Raw genomic sequence first — 19092 nt, 5'->3', positions numbered from 1 at the left:
GAAAAAACAAAAAACCATGTTACAGTATGTCAGCTATTTCCTCTCGTAGCGTCTGCGAGCTCCTCAAACGATGTCGGGTTCCATGTCGGGGATTGAGCTTAGCATGTCTGACGACTCCAATTAGAGAAAAAAGAAACGCCGCTTTTATTGAGGAAACTTGTTCTTTGATGTTTTATTATTGTGTGGGAAAAAAACTTAGCATAGCTTAAGTCAGGTATCCCCCCCCAAAAAAAAAACCCAAACACACTCAACGGAAGTCAAAACGTGAAAAATTGTCTTCAGCAGGTTGCCATTTCCTCCGAGCAAAAGCACAGAGAAGCTTATCTGTCCACAAGTGGAAATTGCGGGTGGGTGTCCATCTGTGTTCAACCCGCAGCAAAGGAGGCCCGGCACAATGCGGCCATTGAGGGACAAACAACAAGACGCTTGAGCCCGTGTCAGAGGCGGCCCGCTGGCGGCAGACAATCGGCCTTGTGTCGGGACAGACCAGATGGGCGAGGTTGCCGGGTCACCAAAACATTAGTCGCCATCGCGCCGCGCCGACCTAGCGACTATCGGCGTTGAGGTACCTGGCTTGCGCAAGGATGGGGACCTGCTGCAGCAGGAAGCCAAGCCACCAAAGCGGGCTCAGCCCGGTTCCCGTCAAACGCCGCGTTATCTTTGCCGTGACCAACCAGGGGCCAAATACTTTTCGTCCCCCCGCCCGTGATCCGAGGTATGCCCGAATGTTTTGCTTTTCTTTTTTCGCTATTTTCTTAGCTTACTTGCTGTTTAGCGGCATGGGTGTTTCCTCTGATCTGGCAGTTGCGTGTGTGCCACGGATAGGGGTGTCCCAATCCCATTTTCTACCTACAGTATATCACATTGATATCAGATTGGTATCGGACAGTATTCTGGGGAAAATGTTTTGGGGACTTTCCTAGCCACCTAATCCCTCTATTATATCGTATCAATAATAAAAATAAAAAAGAATACCGCAATTCCGTAAATATTAAAATATAAGGCACCTGTGTTTAGGACGCACCCTTAATTTTCGAGTCAAGTTCTGCTATTTTCTACGTTACCGTGTATCGCATGCACCAACACCGGTGACAACGTCAAAACTATAGCAAAACAGAATCAATCTCATCTTGGTCAAATCATCATGTTTTCTTCTGTTTATATCCGTCGCAAGTTAAGTGTGTTTCAGATTTCCCACGTTGTGAGCGGTCAGTGAACGCAGCGCGAGTGCACAGTTGAATGCAACGTTTGTGTTCAACCGCCCATTACTCTAAGGTTATGCGCATGCCCGATTTTGTGTTAGCAGTATGTTAACATCAAGCTCAAAAGTCAAAACAAAAAAAAAGAGGCAAACGACCTCAAGCGTTGTCTGACTTTGCCTTCTCTGTTTACATAAAGTGTCCAGAATGCAAAAGGAGGTACCACTTCAGCCCCCTCGAGCTCTTGTTGTGCAAAACAAAAATGTGAAGCAGCTGGAATGTAAAACATTTAGCATCCAAACGCGGCCCCGCAGTAACAATTTGATCTCGCCAGCAACTGTTTGCATCCATTGGAATGGCGCTTGTCAGGTGTGCTGTCAAACAAGATCAAATGCATTGAAAGTTTTCCGCTGCGCAACAATTTGTCCATTTGGGAGACGGGGCCAAAACATCCCTTCAACAAGTCATTTCATTCAGCTTGAAATTGTCTTTTGGCTCCGTTGAGACATGTGCCAATTTGCATTTGCAAGAAAAGCCACTAGATGGCTCTACATGATTTATTTAAAATTATATTGGTGTTTGTTCAAAAGATGTTTTTATTTGGGTTATGAGATTAGTCCTTTGTTCCACAGAAACGGATATTATCAATAATATACTACTTTATTTTTGCATTTTTTGAAATACACATTTTTGTTGTAAAGTGCTAACAAGGTTCTGGGAGCTCCCGGGTACATAAACATGTCTTAAAAAATTCATGAAAGCAAGTAAATATCTCCCTGTAGTTTATGCAGTAAAAATAAATGAATACAAATAAATGCAATGCTAAATTTTAAACAAAAACCAAACACGCAATCTCTGTGACGTGACTTCCCCGTTAAAGTGTTATAGCACCACATGAGTACAATTTCTGTTAGCATAAGCTAGCAGCCCTTAAAGGGACAGTGTGCAAGCTTTAGCAACACTTCATTTTAAAACTGCTTTATGAATTTCAGTAATATGTATTATACGTTTCAATAATACACAAAAAATGTGATGCATTTCCACAAAATCAGAATGATATCTCCGAAAATGAAAATTGAGATATCGATATGTTCATGTGTTTCATATGTTTGCCACCCCTGCTGTTTATGTTTTTCCATGTACACTTTTTTCTTGATGTTTTCTGCTTATTATATGGTCACATTTTGCACAATTTCATCCCAGCGCGTGGCGTGATGTGCCATATCTCACGTATGAATTCATAAACGGAGCTTGTACAAAAAAAGAAATACAGCTGGTGCTGGTGTGTAAATAAGCCGCCGCCAGCATCACACAACAAGATATTTGATTTGTCTTTTGTTGCGGCTTTTTCTACCCGGAGGCGGGATAGATGGATGGGTGGAGGCGGGGCTGCGCCTTCTGTGTCCCATAGCACTCGTCATTTTTTTTTCGAACGGCGACGGAGCTGCTCGACGGCCTCAAAACGAGACGCCTCGTATCTCCTGGCGCTCGGTCACGCTCCGCCCCAATCCGCCCATCCTCCAAAGCCGCGACGGAATATGGATCGCGTCAAAAGAGCAGCGGAGATTTTCACTTGCTTACTTTTGTCAGCAATATGGATTTTCCTTCTGCATGCTTGCTGCGTTATTGACAAAAAGGCAGCAGAATTAACTGCTCCAATTGCCCAGCAAATGTTTTGACGTGCAGGTACCTAATGTGGGCCCTGAGTGTTGTTTGGACCCTGCTCCAAACTCATTGATGCGCAATCATTTTTGTCTGGGCCTTTTTTTTTTTTTTTTTTTTTGTGATGGCGACAAAATGACGCAAGCGGTAAAAAGCAGTCCATTAGAACGGCCGTACTGAAATGAGGGTGTGTGTGAAGGCTCTTCAGAGGGTATCTGAGATTTTCATTTGATGCTTCATAATGTGTGGCAGCAACAGTAAAAGTTTCTTTTCAAATCAAGAGCAAATGAACTGGAATATGGTGCCACTCCCAGATGAATCTTACCGTCAAACAAAACACTAAAGACATAAATCCAAAATGTGTTTTTCGATCAACAAAACAATGTATTTCAAGGTTTTTGAATGCAATTTGATTCAAAAACAAGTTTCGTGATCACGTATGATCTCAAGTTTCAGAGTCATTTTCCCGTTTCTAGTTATTTTCAGACGGAAGTCTGGTTACGTGAAAACACATTGAACTTTAGATTCAATCAGTTATCTAAACTTTATTCCGGCAAATATTGAAATTGACATAGACCTAAAAAAAAAAAAAAATCCATCTTCCTAGTCACAGCACCATGAAGGACGCCATGTTTTCGCGCAGAGAACATGTCATACGTTATTATCTTCTACTGGACTGAATCAATTCAACAGCCGCGCAGATGAGAGCATCCCATTACGATAAAAGCGGCAGAGTCGCAATTTGAGCGCCGCGCTTTACGCGTCGCCTCCATTTGCTTCTGTACATATTCCGCTCAGTCCTTTTTTTTCATATATATATCAATTCGATTGCTGTGTACTAGCGCCGGAGCCCAATTTGTAGGCTGCGGAATTGTTATTAGCTTTGTTCCGTCTGCGGCGCGGGCTGGCCTCGCATATCAGGAGGGCCTCATCAAACGGTGCGCACGGAGAAGCGAAAGGGAGATCGACTTGAGACGCAGGTGGCACGGCAACTTTTAGATTGGACACAGGTGCGAATGCAGCAATGTGTGGTCAAGAGCATGCTCTTCTCGATTATTTTTGGAGCTGCGGCATGGCCTCGTGGAGGCGGGAGCTTGTTTTGTCCAAAAAAAAAAAAAAAGACACAATACTGGGGTCCAGACAAACCTGTCAAAAGTCGGGTTCCCACTCAAGATTGAAATTATGCGTGTTCAAGCAATGCGGCGCTTCACAAATGGGGTTTCTGCAGGTATCAGACAATCTAATTTGATGCTTTTTAATGCCACGACGGAACAGAACTGCTTTCTTTTCAAATTAAGAGCAAATGCATTGGAACAGGAAGCTGTTTTCTGTCATTTTTGTTCATTTCTATGAAGACGCGCATTGTCATTAGTGCCATGGATAAAAGTGATGATGTCACGAGATCTATCTTCTGGGGTTGTGAAATAAAATGTGCCTAGAGACAGGGACGTAGCCAGACTGTTTTCAGTGGGATGGCCAGGGTGACCCGACGCTGACTTTTTGTGCATCCATAATTTGGTATCATGGTGTCTAATAATAAGGCACACCTTCAATGAATGGCCTATTTTAAAACAGTTTTCATATATAAAGCGCACCACATTATAAGGCACATAGAATAGAAGCTACAGTAGTGGCTGGGCTAGCGTTATGCATCCACGAGGTGGAGCTAAATACATATCATACACATACGTACGTGTATGATACAGTATATTCAAAAGAACCTAATATGGTATTCAAAACAAATGCAAAAATATGCTAATGAAGCAGTCTTCTAATATACCCTTCAGTGTTTCTTGATCAGATAATTAAATACTCTGAGTTATCTTGTTTGGACTCTCAGCCAAGGAAGAACTGATCCACAAGCAGCTGGACCCAATTAAAAAAAAAAGTCAGATTGCAGCATGGAAGATAGGAGAGTGCGATGATGCCCCAAGACACAAAGTCGGAGGTGTATTAATAGCACAGCCTTCATGCGTGTTTGCGCGTACGACAATTGGGTTCAACGCACCCTGCAGACACACACGCACACACTCTCTGTATGCTTTCAATAATACTGTAGGTAGAGACCGGAGTGCGATTGATGATCAGCTTCTCCTGGGGACTGAGCGACGGAAGGAAACAGGAAACGAGGAAAGAAACCGTCAAATGCTGATTTATAGTCGACAGGAAAAGGGGCCTGCAAAACCCAAAACAAAACACAAAAAAAACAATTTCCTAGTAGCTTAAAAAAATGATAAGCAAAACAGGATAAAGAACGATTGGATGAAAGCTTGCACCTCCAATGAGTCACCTTGAGCGCGGAGGGGCGCCAAAGGGGCGGGCGGATTTTGAGACGCGACGGGTCGGCGAGCCCGGCCGCCGGCTCTGCGGCACCCCCGCTGCCCTGTAACGGGCCGCCTTCCCCTGCGTTTTTCAACTCGGATTAGATGCGCCCGGGATCCCGTTTGCGGAAAAAACAAACAGCGGGCCGCTTATCTTTCAGCCGACAATCGCTTTCTTTCTTGGTTGCCTGTGATGAAAGCGGCCAATTGGATTGGACTTGCGCACAGTCCTCCGGGTTTTGGGACAAGATTCCTATCGGGTGTGGATCTTGGGCCAATTTACCCCCCCTAAATTTTTTCCTAACAGACATTAAGAGTGGCAAAAAATAAAAAAGGTCAAACGTGCAGGGGTATTTCCAGTTCACTATTATTAGTACCCAGTTGATCTGGATTTTCTTTTATTTTTTTTATTTATCTACTGTGTTTATATCTATATCTGCACATGTTTAATATATACACTGTATATGCCTATATACTGTATCTGTATATACTATATATATATATATATATATATATATAGAGAGAGAGAGAGAGAGAGAGAGAGAGAGAGAGAGAGAGAGAGAGAGAGAGAGAGAGAGAGAGAGTTTACATGTTCTCCCCAAGCCTGCGTGAGGGTTCGCTTGGGGTATATTGGGCATACTAAATTGTCCTTAGGTGTAATTGGGAGCACAAATGGTTGTTGTGTGCCCTGCATTTGGCTGGCAAGCAGTTGAGGGTGTCCCCCTCCCACTGGCCACAGACAGCTGGGATAGGCACCAGCAAGCCTGTGACCCTAACGAGGATAGCGCGGCTCCAGATTTGAACGGGGATGCTAGTGTTTTTCTTGATAGTTTGCTGAGGTTTAAAATGATGAGCTCAGGTGTTTGCCTTCAGGTGTCAAATGACACCTGACTCACTCCGCGAGCGGCCACGTAAACATTGGCACCTTCACTTCGCTCGCTCGCTCGCTCTCTCTTTCTCACTTTTTTCTGTCTCTTTCTCACTCTTTCTCTCTTATTCTATCTGTCTTTTTCCCTCCTTCTCATTGAGCATCTCTCTCGATCTTTTCCTTTCTACTCGGTCTCTTCTTTCCTTGACTTTCATTCCTTTCCATTTTCTCCTGCCTTTTCTCTCTCTCTCTTTTTCTTTTGCTTGCGGTCTCTCCTTTTCACTCTCTTCCTCACACTCTCCCTTGCTCTTTTTTTGTCTCTCTCTTTCTCATTCTTTCCCTTCCTCTCTCTCTTTCTTTTTCTTTTGTCTTTCCTCTCCGTTCCCCTCCTCCCCATTGTCTTAACTCTCTTTCTCGTTGTTTCCTTCATGTCCGCTCTCTCTTCCGCTCTCTCTTCTTTTTCTCTCACTCTTTCCCTTAGACTTTCTTTTTCTTTTCGTTCTCTCATTCTTTCTCCTTTCCCCGTCTTCCCATTGTCTCTCTCTCTTTCTCTCCTTCATTTTCTCTTTCTCGCTCCCTTTTGCTTTCTCCTTTCCCCTCACTCTCTTTCCCTCGCCTTTTTTTCTTATCCTCTCCCCAATGCTCTCTCTTTTCCTCGCTCACTCTCTTTTCCCCGCACTTTCTATTTTTTTCCTTTCCTCGCTCTCTGGCTATCTGCGGCTCGTCCTTTCCGTCCCAGAGCGGCATGCATCCTGTCAGTGGCGCACGAGGCAGGAATAGGAAGGCAGCCCCGCTTCGTATACGTCCCTCTCTCTCTCTTTGCCTCCACTTCCCGCCTGCGCTCCTCCGGCTACAGACGCTCGCTGCTCTTTTGGCGAGGCGCGAAAGCCGCTACACGGCCGGCCGGCCGGCCGGCGCTCGCTTCTTTCTCCATCTCCCGCGGGCGAGCGGGCGGGCGCGGATTTGCCATGAATTTGCGGCGTCGGCCAAACTTTGAGGGAGCGGGAAGGGTGCGTGAGGATGGACGGCGGGCGGGCGGGGCTTGACCTCAAAGACAGCTGTTCCGTCTGATTAGGGGAGAAGGAGGCGCGGGGGATGGCAACGGGAGCCTGTGATGTCACTTTTCACCTGGGGCGCTCGCTTGTCTGGGGCTCTGCTGAGTAGTTGCCGCTGGGTTCGTCCTAAAAACAGGAGCGGAGGGAGGGACTTCCATTCCAGGTGTGCAAACGTGCTCTCCTCTGACGTCGCCGTCACGGGACATCGATGAATGCGAGCGCACCGAAATAGAAACTCCACTCGCGGACTCGTAGGGAAATACGACCAAGCATCATGTGGAATCAGTCGGGGTACTGCAATCACATCCCTCAGCCCGGATATCCCTTCTACCGCGCTCCTTGCAGGTACGCAAGCCAGATAATCACATTTCTTCATTGCCCGCTTCATTGTTAGAAGATTGTTTGAAATGCTCAGCAAAATCTGGCAGGCCAACCTCACTCGGTTGCTGAGTGCTTGTTTTCCTTGGGACAAGTTCTCAGACCCCACGGTGAGCATTTCTTGAATCTTCAAGTTGGAATTGCGCAAGAGTGAAACCCTCTTTATTGGCTTTCTTTTTTAGAGACAAACCATATCATTTAGTAGATCTGAAAAAATAGATCACTTCAGCTCATTCGAATTTACAATCATTGCCCAAATAATATCATACGCGACCAAGAAAGTACAACTTACAGACGCTCGTGGGCCAGATTTCACAGAGTCAGAACAATGTGTGTGCCACATTGTCCTTCCTCGCAACAAAACGTAAACGAGGCGGCGCCAAAAAAAAAAAAAAAGATTAAGCCAAACAAAGCACAAATAATAAACGAATAAACTGTTCAAGAATGAAATAAATCAGTGCCGAAACATCATTATTCTGGGTACCAGTTGATTCACGGACCGGTACGGTTGGCTTAATCTTAAACCGTCAAAGACAAGATGCTAATTTTTTTGCATTTTAATCCCTTTATTACTTCACAGCTTCACAGCATAGTGTTGCATTGTTTATGCTGCAGGCAAAAAACAGGGCATTTCACAATTTCAATGTTAATATTCAAATTCAAGATCAGTTGGCAAGGTTAGAGACCCATGTTTCAAAAATAGATGCTTTCGCTGGGGCTAACGTTAGCAGCTAGCCTACAGCATTGTTAAGGTGTTTAACGTACTGGCTAACATGAGTTTTTCATGCTTCATCTTGACACATTGACCACAACTATTATTAACAGCAATTGCACAGGGAAAATTAGCGTTAGCTTACCTTGTCATGATTGAAAGTTACCACTTTCAGGCTAAAAATGCATCGTAATACATTACTTTGCTCTCATTTGTAACGAGTACAATATTACTATTTATTTTGTGTGTAATATATTGCGTTACTGCGCTACAGTAAAAAGTAGTGCATTACGGTAATTCCATGACTTTTGTAATACAATACTCCCAACACTGATGACAACAATACGACAAAATAAGCATCACCAAGTTTTGTTAGAAAATAAAAGCCATAAATCCGTACGCTCGCCCGAGGATCCGCCCCCTCACTGGCTCATCTGCATATCGTGTGCCAATGTAGACACTGACGCAAGTTAGCTGCAACCCAAGGCAGTATTACTCCCAAGGCGTTTTTAAGCTTGTGAGCAAAGAATCACGTCATGACTTTTGATAACTAGAGGTGGGCGAGTATTTGCATGGGGGAAATATATTCTATGAAGGCCGAATACTCTAAACCTGGGGTGTAAAACTCATTTTTACCGCGGGCCACATTGTTGTTATAGTTTCTGTCAGAGGGCCGTTATGAAGGTGAAGTCAAATAAATTTGAAGTATGCTCATCATTCATTTACATATTTTGAAATCAGAGGCCACTAAAAACTGTTCAAAAGGTGTATTGATAACAAAAGAAAAATTGTAAAGGTTGAAGACAACTTGAAAATTTGGCACTTTAGCCAGAAACCTGCACTCATAATTTGCATTTTGCGGGCCACAAAAAATGATGTGGCGGGCCAGACCTGGCCCCCGGCCCTTGAGTTTGACACCCGCGCTCACCTGGTAGTATTGTGCTTTTGGAGCAGCAAAACCCGTCTGTTTTATTTTCTTTAATTTTTATCCATCCCCTTTTACCACTAGCTGTCGAGTGAAAATGACATCCCAAACGTCCGCAAGAGCGGACGCAAACGAATGTGCCGGAAATCACATGGCGTGTCTGATTTCGATTCATCGGAGTTCACGGCGAGGGTTTACTAGGTCATTCGGTGACTGCGGCGGTCCAACTGGTTATTCCGGGCTTGTTAATTGCACAATCAGCTCCAACCGAAATACTGAACCGGTTCTACCCGGGACAGAAGTTGACCTGAAAAGCGTGTTGATTGTTCCTTCTTCATCATGGAGTTTACGCAGCTGTTAATGTCTTCCGGGGGGGGGGGGGGGGCCCTCCCACATCCATTGTTGTAATCCCGTGTGTTGTTGGCTTCCAACGTGGCCCTTCAGAGGGGGGCGTCGGGCCCCTCCCTCCCCGCCTGCCCGGTATCATGGAACCCCGACGGCTGCTTTTGTTCCAAATTGGGGTTTTGGAGTTTTTCCTTCCCCTTCTGGGAGCTTTGACAGGGGATGCTGCTGTGTACCTTACGCCGAAAAAAAGAAGTCTCGACATGACCTCTTTTCACCCGTGATGCCCTTTGAGACTTTGGCGATTCAGGGCTATACAAATCAAATTTGATTGATCGATTGACACTAGCGAGGCTTTCACTAACCGCTCACAAGGTGGGAAATCTGAAACACGCTTAACTTCACGTTCCAAGAAATATATAAAGTTACTCTTGTATTGTTTCAATGGTTCGCATAACAAGATTTGCTGGACACAGTTTTGTAAGACAATAACGTGGACGTTTTGAAGCGGATAGCAAGCGACATTACGCAGAGGCCTTGTTGGTTCCCGCTGATCTTCGCTTGGGGGCACAAGGACTTAGTTGCCCAATGACTCACAACTCAGTCCGCCTCGCAGGGCAGGTCGCCGACCAGCCGTATCTGCCAGGATGTTTGCCTTCGTTTAAAAAAAAAAAATCCGCCAAACATCTCAAGCCCACCGCAGTGTCGCACAGGTCTGAGTCACACTCGGATCGCTCCACCTGGAGAGCGGCTGGCATTTGCTGCATTTCGGCCAGTTGATTGAGATGCTTCTGACGCCTCTCTCTCTCTCTCTCTCTCTCTCTCTCTCTCTCTCTCTCTCTCTCTCTCTCTCTCTCTCTCTCTCTCTCTCTCTCTCTCACGCGTAGTCCTTTCTAAACTTCAAGCAAGTCACAATCATGTTGTTCAATCTCTGCTTGTTTTAGTTAGTTGCACTCAATGTTCACAAAATGTTTTGTATTGCTACTCGTGTTCTGGTTTTCTCAATTCTAAGGCCACCTAAAGCCGAGTTAATGTTTGAGCAGGTTATCTGTTAGCCAATCGGCGGCGTTAGCCTAGCGTCGCCGTACCTTGAAAAAGTTGCCTTTCAAACGCCAAGTTTGACCTCCCAAGTCGAAGTCGGGGTCAGCTTTTTATACATTTTAGTCGGGCGGTATCCCAAGTCCCGTTGATTTGCTTATTTCGGGTCAAGTCATGTGAGCGTGAGCCGGCTTTCCCATTTAGCCTGCCGCCGGGCCTGACTGGCGCGTGTCTTATCGATCACCGCCGCGGTTAATCATTACCTCATCTTCCAGAGGTGACTCGCTCATATCCGGCGCCATAATCCAGCTCGTCGGAATGAAAGTAGCGTTAGCTGACCGGACTTGGACTCTCGCTTCGCTAATCTGGAATAAGATGACAACCGTCTGCGGAGGTGAGCGCCCGACTGTGTATGAGCCCCAAGTTTTGTTTGGGCAAAATTTGCAACGCTTAAGAGAAAATCATCTTAGTACGGCGTTTTCTCGCTGAATTTTGTGAATACTTTGCTCCTATTTCAAATGACGTTGTTGTTAGCAGACTGCGGCTGTGCTCCAATTGTCGTTTCTCCAAGTTAGGCGGGGGCAATAAGACGCCTGTCAGCACATGATTGATGATTCCTTTAAATATTTACAGTATGTGCGTCTGCGTGTGCTCGCGCGATATCCCGTTGAGTAATGTGGGTGACAGATGAAAGTCTTGCCGGCGTGGAATCGTTTACTACCTTCGCTGTCGTCCGGGCGCGGCTCTGGAAATAAATGTGCTCCTGAAAGGATGCTCGGAGAAAAGAAAAAAAAGCGCTTGGTCGGGAAAGGTCCTTGGGGGTCACTTTAACACGGGGAGTCGGCCGACTTGCCCAATCGGTGCTGTGATGTACCTTTCACGCAGAGCACAGCTAAGGCTTTATCTTTTCAATCAAATGTGATGGGGGTCAAGAATACCATAATTCCTCAGATTCAAGACACTTTTGTCCCAAAGATGAAGGCCAAAAGTATGGGTATGTCCTACGTCGAGTTTTGACGCACAGATTTTTATATTGGTCGTATTTTTATTAGCTGCAACATGCACATCTGTGTGTCAAAATTCGGCTTTTGTGGCTAATAGAGCAATTTTACTCGAGTTACCGTTTATAAGATGCACCCATACTTTTGGCATTTGTTTGTTTGAAAAAAAAATGGTGTCTTATATTTGGGGAATTACAGTAGGTGCGTCATGTTCCAATTTATTTGCTCTTAAGTTGAAAAGAAACACGTCTGCTCCTGTCAGATTTGCTGATATCCTACTTTCCTCTTTAGAATGGCTTTGGCTGCATCTGGTGACTTTGTGAAAAAGCGCCTCGCTAAATTTATGACTAGGAAGCCGCAAATCGGCCTGGTTTCATCCTTGTTTTTTTTTTTTAAATCAGTACTTAGCAGCTATTGTGACTTCTATGCCTCTCGCAAACGCTGCGGATGCTAACGTTAGCCACCAGGCTATTTTTGCACCTCGTCTCTGAAGACTTGCACTGTGCAAGCCCAGCACCTTGTTCCAGCCGACTCCTGTCATTCACCCTGGAGCTTTTTTGTTGATGTTGTGCGCTGGACACTTTGACAAGAGGCCCCTAGCGGAAAGACACCCCGAAGGTCACGGCGGCGGTCCGCTGGGTCGGAACATTCCGCATTCCTTGACACAAGGCTTGTTTTTTCACCCTGGATGACATCTGACACCGAAGCTCCAAGCTAGCGCCGGTTGTTTTCTTGGACAGCCCGTTTAGACACAACACAAAGTGGGTTGGATTTGCGGCCCTATCGTCACAGTCAAATTTCAGTTTTGATCTCATCTCATGAGGTTTGGGTTTCACCTCATCAGGCTTGATCAATCTTCCTCGATCCAATTTTCAAGTCACCATTTACAGTATAGAACGCACCCATACTTTCCATTTTTGGGGAAAAAAATGCATCGTATATCTGGGAAATGACGGTACTTTTAAAAAAGAAATAAATTAGCTGTTGCGGCTTTGAATCAGGTGTAGTCTGGAAATTACGGTAATAAGTAATCTCTGTTCTATTTCCCCTTTCCCACATTTAATGAAGTTATTAATTTCCTGGTCGCGCTGCCGCCTATTTTTCAAAACAAACCGAAAATGTCAAGGCACTGAGCTCTGAAACAAAATCAAAAGTCATTCACCGGAGACTTTTGGAACATCGGCCACGAGTGAAAAGATTGAAATGGGCCAGAAGCATCCAAACGCGCTTGTGCCGCTCGTCTTCCCCCGCGAGATTCCTCTGGCGGACTTGTAATGAAGCGCAGCGTCTCGTTTAAAGACGCCGGCTTTTCCCGTCGAGGTCCAAATGCGCAGTACCGCTGTGACCGCTGTCTGCTCAGCTTCACAACTGGAGCACAGAACTGCTGACCTAAAAATAGGGATTATTTTGACTGTGTCTGCTGTTTTGTACAACTTTAAATTTTCTATTGCAGTGCTTCTCAACTTCACGTACTCGCTATGGAAGAGTTTTTCTTCCACGTTCCATAAATTTATCCGCGGGTGTTTTTTGTTATTGGCCGTCAGGAAACAATCTCCCAGTAAACAAGAGGAAACGGAAGAAAACTATCATTTTGAGTTTGTACTGGTGTTTTACTCGCCAACAGGGCGTACACTCCACCAGTAAACACAATCGGGCATGTTACCCTTGTGTAGGTGCAGTATTCTAACAATCTGAGCGTGTGGGATGTTGGAAATATGATGGTGCTTATTGTGTTCAGTGATAATGCACAAGAGTGTATTTCAAAGAAAAAAAGCATACAGCACTACTATCATATTCCAATTAGCTTGCTCTTAATTAGAAAAGAGCAATGTCACAGCATTAAAAAGCATTCAATTAAATTTGCTGATACCTGCAGAAATCCTGTTAATACTGTTGCGCCAGACTTATTCGTACCACCGTTTTTTTTTTTTTAAATGCATGTCTGCCTAATAAATTATGCTGCATATATTTGTGTTCCTAATGGGGCAAGTAATGTGTTTATTTTGCAAAGGCAAGTGATGAATGTAGATGAGTGGCGCTGCAAACTGAAGTCGGGGTCCCCCCTGCTGAATTAATTTCATCATCTTTTATAGCTGAGTGTTTTTTCTGTCATAGCCTACAGTAATCAAGTAAACTAGAGATTTTTTTTTAGGTTGGCTTTTAAACAAAAGTAAACAATAGTCCGCCTCCAAAATAACTGTTGCAGATTTTTATGCTTTTCCAATTTCTGAGGGTAGAAACTCTATGCTTTCTACGAACTGGACTTTAAAACCCCCCAAAGTACTGTTTCCATCTTTAGAAGGCAGCGCTGGATCAAGTTCAGTCCATTTCCTACACGCAGTCCGCAGTCATATTAGCAAGGCCTTTAATGTCGCTTTTATAGTTTATTGCGTCGCACCCAGATGATAAAATCGGGGGCGCCTCTGTGTGTTTGTGTGTATTACATCATAATGGAGCACCGCTGGCCAGTAACTAGTCTTTTATCGCCGCTTGGGGCTCTCGGCGTCGATGCCGGACACAAGCCGAGCCCTCGCGCCGCCGCACAACGAGGAGCTTAAAACGTGCAAACGGTGTCGGCTGGGGAAACCGTGTGTCATACGGCCCGCCTACGTTGGTTGACACAATGTTGGAGTTTGCCTTACGCTGAAGCTAAAGTGGGAGACCAAGCGGTGGAATCACTCTTTATTACGTACACCAATTTGGCCAAGTGGCATGAAAAGACCTGCTTACCTGCAGTATTATGTCTGTCTGTCTGTCTGTCTGTCTGTCTATCCATCTATCTATCTATCTATCTATCTATCTATCTATCTATCTATCTATCCATCTATCCATCTATCCATCTATCCATCTATCTATCTATCTATCTATCTATCTATCTATCTATCTATCTATCTATCTATCTATCTATCTATCTATCTATCTATCTATCTATCTATCTATCTATCTATCTATCTATCCATCCATCCATCCATCCATCCAAAATGACTGGTACTAATTGATATAAGCACTAAAGTATTACTCGAACGAATTAAGTACTAAAGTAATGCATAGAAACCTATGCAAATATTTATTGACATAAATAATCCGATAAAAGCGAAAACCCAGCCGGGGGGCTGCTGTTGGCTACTGTGCGGCGTGGGGTCGTAGAGGTTAAACATACGGAGGTTCCATAAGTTGACTCTAAAGTGCTGGCTGAAAGGTGTTAGCATACTCTGTTTTCAAAAAGTGAATATGATGTGACGAGAATGAAAAGTGAATGGGAATGCAAGATTTTTGAATGCAATTTTTTCAACCAAATGTAGTACTTCTAATGAAGTTATTTATATTTCAAAGAAGTTCTCCTATGTACTTTGGAAACACTTTGTTCCAATGTAGCACGATATGTGATTTATTTATTTTTTTCCCGATACAAACTTTGGCTTTGATTCAAATGTCACACAGACCCCCGCAAATTCGGTCTGATTCAGACAGGACCCTTCAGGACACTGTGAAATATTTTGAATGCGAACGCGCTGTCGACTTGTCGTTTATTAGCATGCCAGGCTGTCAGTCGCCATGCCGACTGCCTTTTCTTCCTAAAATCTCCACACGCGCGCACGCACACACAATATTCAGATGAGGTGCTGCTGGAAGTCCTCTAATCTCCATGTGCAAAAACATCCCATCGCTATTTGGAAAAATCTCTGGTGCTGGACATGAAAGCGGAGGGGCTTATTTAAAGCCAAAGATGGGCTCGTCTAGATGTTACCATGGCAACAAGATGTCCTGAAGCAGTCTCTCGAGGGGTAAGTGGGTGTGGGAGGGAGGGGCGGGGGGTAGTTTTCGTCCGTCTCGCAATGCAAAGTGCGGCGGCTCGTTTTTTGCGTGGTTTGTGATAATGAACCGGGTCACCCCGCTCCCCTTGCCCCCCCCCCAAACCAGACGCAAATACAGACGCAATCAAGGAAGCTCATCAGCGTCGAAGAATCCGCATGGTGCCTCTCAGCGGCGCTGCTATTAAGTGGCACTTTACAGCCCGAGCCCAAAGTGACAGGCTGAAAAGGATTTGAAATGAACACTAAAATACGCCCCGAGGTCAAGATATTATTGATTTTTTTTTTTTTTTTTTGCAATATCTTCTGAAACAAAATTCAGCATTGCTTATTGATTACTCAGTCCCTGCAGTTTTTAATCTTTATTCACCATTATCTTCAGAAATTAACAATAAAGATGATTCGTGGAAAGTACTGTCTTAAAAAAATACCGCTTCATTATATTAAAAAAAAAACTTTCGAGCAATACCAAGATTATGATTCAATTAAATATCAAACTTTAAAAAAAAGCAAACTAAAAATCTTAAAATATGTTGTTTTGTTGATTTAAAAGAGTTTCTGGCTTTATTTTCAATTTGCAAAAACACCTTGTCCCCCTATAAATTGCTGAAAAATTCAGCGTATACAGCTTATCAAAATTTCATATAGGGTGTTATAAAAAACATTGTTAAAAAAATCATTTTTAGCTGAAATATTCAGAACTGTATGGAAATTAAGTTATTTTATTTTTTCGCCCTCCAAAATTAAAAATTTGTGGTTTATGTGCTGTATAAGGCGCAGCGGATTACGAGGCGCACTGTCAACGTTTGAGAAAATTGAAGGATTTTAGTTGCACCACATAGTGTTTTAATATGAACAATACATAAAATAGAAGTAGTTTTGCAACAGTGCAATCGTTGTTATATGAGAGCCCCTTCCTAAAAAAAAATAAACGTTTCTGAAAACGAAACAGTAAGATGGGTGAGTTACGAGCTTTGAGAAGACACAAAAAAAACATGACAAAGTTTACAAGTTTAGATTCCAAGTTCCAAAGTTTTGGTGAAAAGCCAGTGCTATTCGATGGTTGGACCTTAAACAATTGTATTTATCTTCATCCCTTCTTTTCTGCCAACAACAGTGGGATTAAGTTTAAGAAGTCGCTAAATCCTGATTTACACGGATGAATTTGAATTAAGGAGATCATCTTTTACCTTTTTCTTTCATGTGGCATCCCTCTCAATATGGAAACGCTGCGTATGTTCCGTCCGCTAATTAACATGATGAACAAATGAACATAACTGCTTCCTGTTGCGTTGGAAGAGTGGCTTCCTTCTGTTCTGATGTGGATTTATTTTTCCAAATAATCCGGACGGTGTGTTGGATTTGCGGCTTCCACATCTGCGTGTTTACCTATTGCCCGCGGGGTTTTTCGCTTTCTCCGCGTTTTGTCATTTGTCATCAGCCAGAGCGACGGCGTGTGTGAAGTGTTAACGGCGTGAGACGAGCGTTAACGCCCGTCTGCACGTTTCCCCTCATTTGTTGTCAAGTTGACTCGCACATTGTTGAGTCTCCTCACTGAGATACATGACAGATAGCTAGGAAATGATGGCGCCATGACAGCGACAGCCAAGCGGAGTCTAACAAGACGGCGCTCAGCAAATTTATGAGCGCGCCTGTCATTGAGACGAGAGCGGCAAGCGTCATGAAGTGCTTTCATGTGGACTCTTTCAATTTCTGTGACTTTTTCAACGGGATTACAACTACCTGCCTACCTTCTTTATGGAACCGCTTAAGCACTAGAACTACTTATTAGTTTCTCAGCAATGATTTTAGTAAACCGCATCGACTTTAACTTCTTAAAACTAGTTCCTCTGCTAGCTAGCTTGATTTCCTGCGGCACAGTGCAGCGGTCAATCCAGGATTCTAGCTTGACTTGACTACTCCGCATCGACATTATAACTTGGAAATGAGTTTCCAAGCTAGCTAACTAGCTAGCTGACTAGCTGCAACACAGTCTAACAGTTAATCTAGCAATCTAGATTGCCACCAACCTATCTTCTAAGTCCTGAAATGACTATTCGCCCCCTTGACTTTATTACTCCGTGTCAACGTTAAAGATAATTTGTTTCCAATTTGCTGCAGCACCTCCATTGGTCAATCCAGCAATCTTGCTAGCGAGATTGCTACCGACCTCTCTTCTAGGTCATCAAATGACTCATCAAGCTAACTTGACATGACAACTCGGCATCAACCTGAAATGCTTGAAATGGACTAATCATTAATCGCATGTTTGTCCTATCTCGAGTGGACTTTGACTCCCCTGTGTACTGCGGTTTCCGGACTAGTCGCCGTGTGGCAGTGACAAGTCCAACAAAACGGCTCTTCATATCCCAGTGCGGTTGTAATAGCACGGAAACAAAAATATTTGTGGAAGACCCGACCCGAGTGGTTAGCCTCGCTAGCTTTGGCTAGCTTAGCTACCGGCTGAGCACCGTGAACCTCCGACTACAAATTGTTCATCTCCTGATATAGTCCATACTTTTCTGAACTTGTCTTCCCGGAGACTGCGAAGTTGCTTTCAGTCCCTCATCTGCTTGAGGCGATAAAGAGAATTCGAAACGAAGCGGATCTCATCCCTCATGAATAATTAGTTGAAGCGGCACATTACATCACACGCTTTGACAAACATGCTTTTCAAGATGAGAGACACCTTCATGCTTCTACAGAGGCTTTTTATTTGGTTTGATAAATAACGTAATAAAAAAGTACGTAAAGGCTCTGATGTAATGCTGCGTGTAGCAGATCATAGTCTGGCTGAGGTTTTCAAGCCATTCAAATGTTTTATGTAACCTGGAAGCTCTGTTGAGGCCAACAGGTCACCGAGAAAGGCATTGTATGGCTCATTGGAACCGTTTTGAAAGCCTGGCTGGTATGATGGCTCTGCTTTACAAAGTCTTGGTCTCCTTTCATTAGGGTCATGCCGCCCGCTCGCCGGTGGATTTGAGTGGGAATCGGCAGTGCCAGGGAACGAGCAGGGTCTTCCAGTCCCATCAAATGTCACTGCGTAACGGCTAACTTGACTAATCACCAATGTCAGCAACAGCAGGGCTCAAATCATGAGAAAAAAATGTGCGGCTTATAGCCCAAAAACGACTGCATTTTACCGTTTATTTTTTTATTTTTATCAGAATACCCAATTGGATAGTACCGTCGGTAGGATATCCGGATAGCGAAATATTCAATAGCTGTGTGGAAGCGAGCAAGCATGCATGCTATCGCTCCACGTGAAACATGATCAAGAGATGATGGCAGCGGCAATGTGGAGCTGAACCAAATGTGTCAGCGCCGTATGCTCGCTGGAATTCGCCGACAGCCCGGCTCGGCTCACATCGCCGCGCGTCGACTCGATGTGGCGCGCGTGTGTTTACATACGACGTTGCGCCCGTTTCCGAGCGTGCCGGCGAGTACGCCGCGCCACGTTTTCATGCTCGGATGGACCGGGGAGCGGTGAAGTCCCAGAAGAAGGCAAAGCGTCCAGTAAGATGTCCGCGTCCCGTCAGGGTTTGTTTATTAGCAGTGGCGCAGGCGTAGCAAGCGTGCGTGCTGATTTGCATTACAATGGAAAATAATTTTTTAAAAAGACACTTCCACTAACCATGCATGAGAAATATTTTCGCAGCTCGAATAAGGTGGCCCTGACAGATTAGAGGGTTCAAGACAGCCATTTTTCCTGTGTAACTTTTTTTTAAATTAGGTGTGTCAGTAGTGCACCTCTCCTTCAGGTATACTGTAATGTAAAA

The 19092-nt window shown here is 44.3% G+C and overlaps 1 protein-coding gene across 12 annotated transcripts in view; it reads left to right on the top strand.

The window, feature by feature from the left end:
• LOC148422976 (pleckstrin homology domain-containing family A member 7-like) overlaps window positions 1–19092 on the top strand; it is a 61414-nt gene that overhangs the window by 8999 nt on the left and 33323 nt on the right. The window contains exon 1 of one of the 12 annotated variants that reach the window (XM_088417725.1): window positions 6190–7450. The exons of 10 other annotated variants lie outside the window; for them this stretch is intronic. In XM_088417725.1, the coding sequence (XP_088273851.1) occupies window positions 7380–7450 (71 nt within the window). In that variant the 5' untranslated portion in view covers window positions 6190–7379. Of the gene's footprint in view, window positions 1–6189; window positions 7451–10787; window positions 10895–19092 lie in introns of those variants that run through there. One more of the 12 variants, XM_088417730.1, reaches the window with a different exon arrangement.

The sequence above is a fragment of the Hippichthys cyanospilos genome, chromosome 6 (genome assembly GCF_059441005.1).
Source record: "Hippichthys cyanospilos isolate Australia breed blue-spotted pipefish chromosome 6, RoL_Hcya_1.0, whole genome shotgun sequence".
In the NCBI taxonomy this organism is placed as follows: domain Eukaryota; kingdom Metazoa; phylum Chordata; class Actinopteri; order Syngnathiformes; family Syngnathidae; genus Hippichthys; species Hippichthys cyanospilos.
Note: the sequence above shows the minus strand (reverse complement) of the source record. Positions and strands in the feature narration are given on the sequence as shown.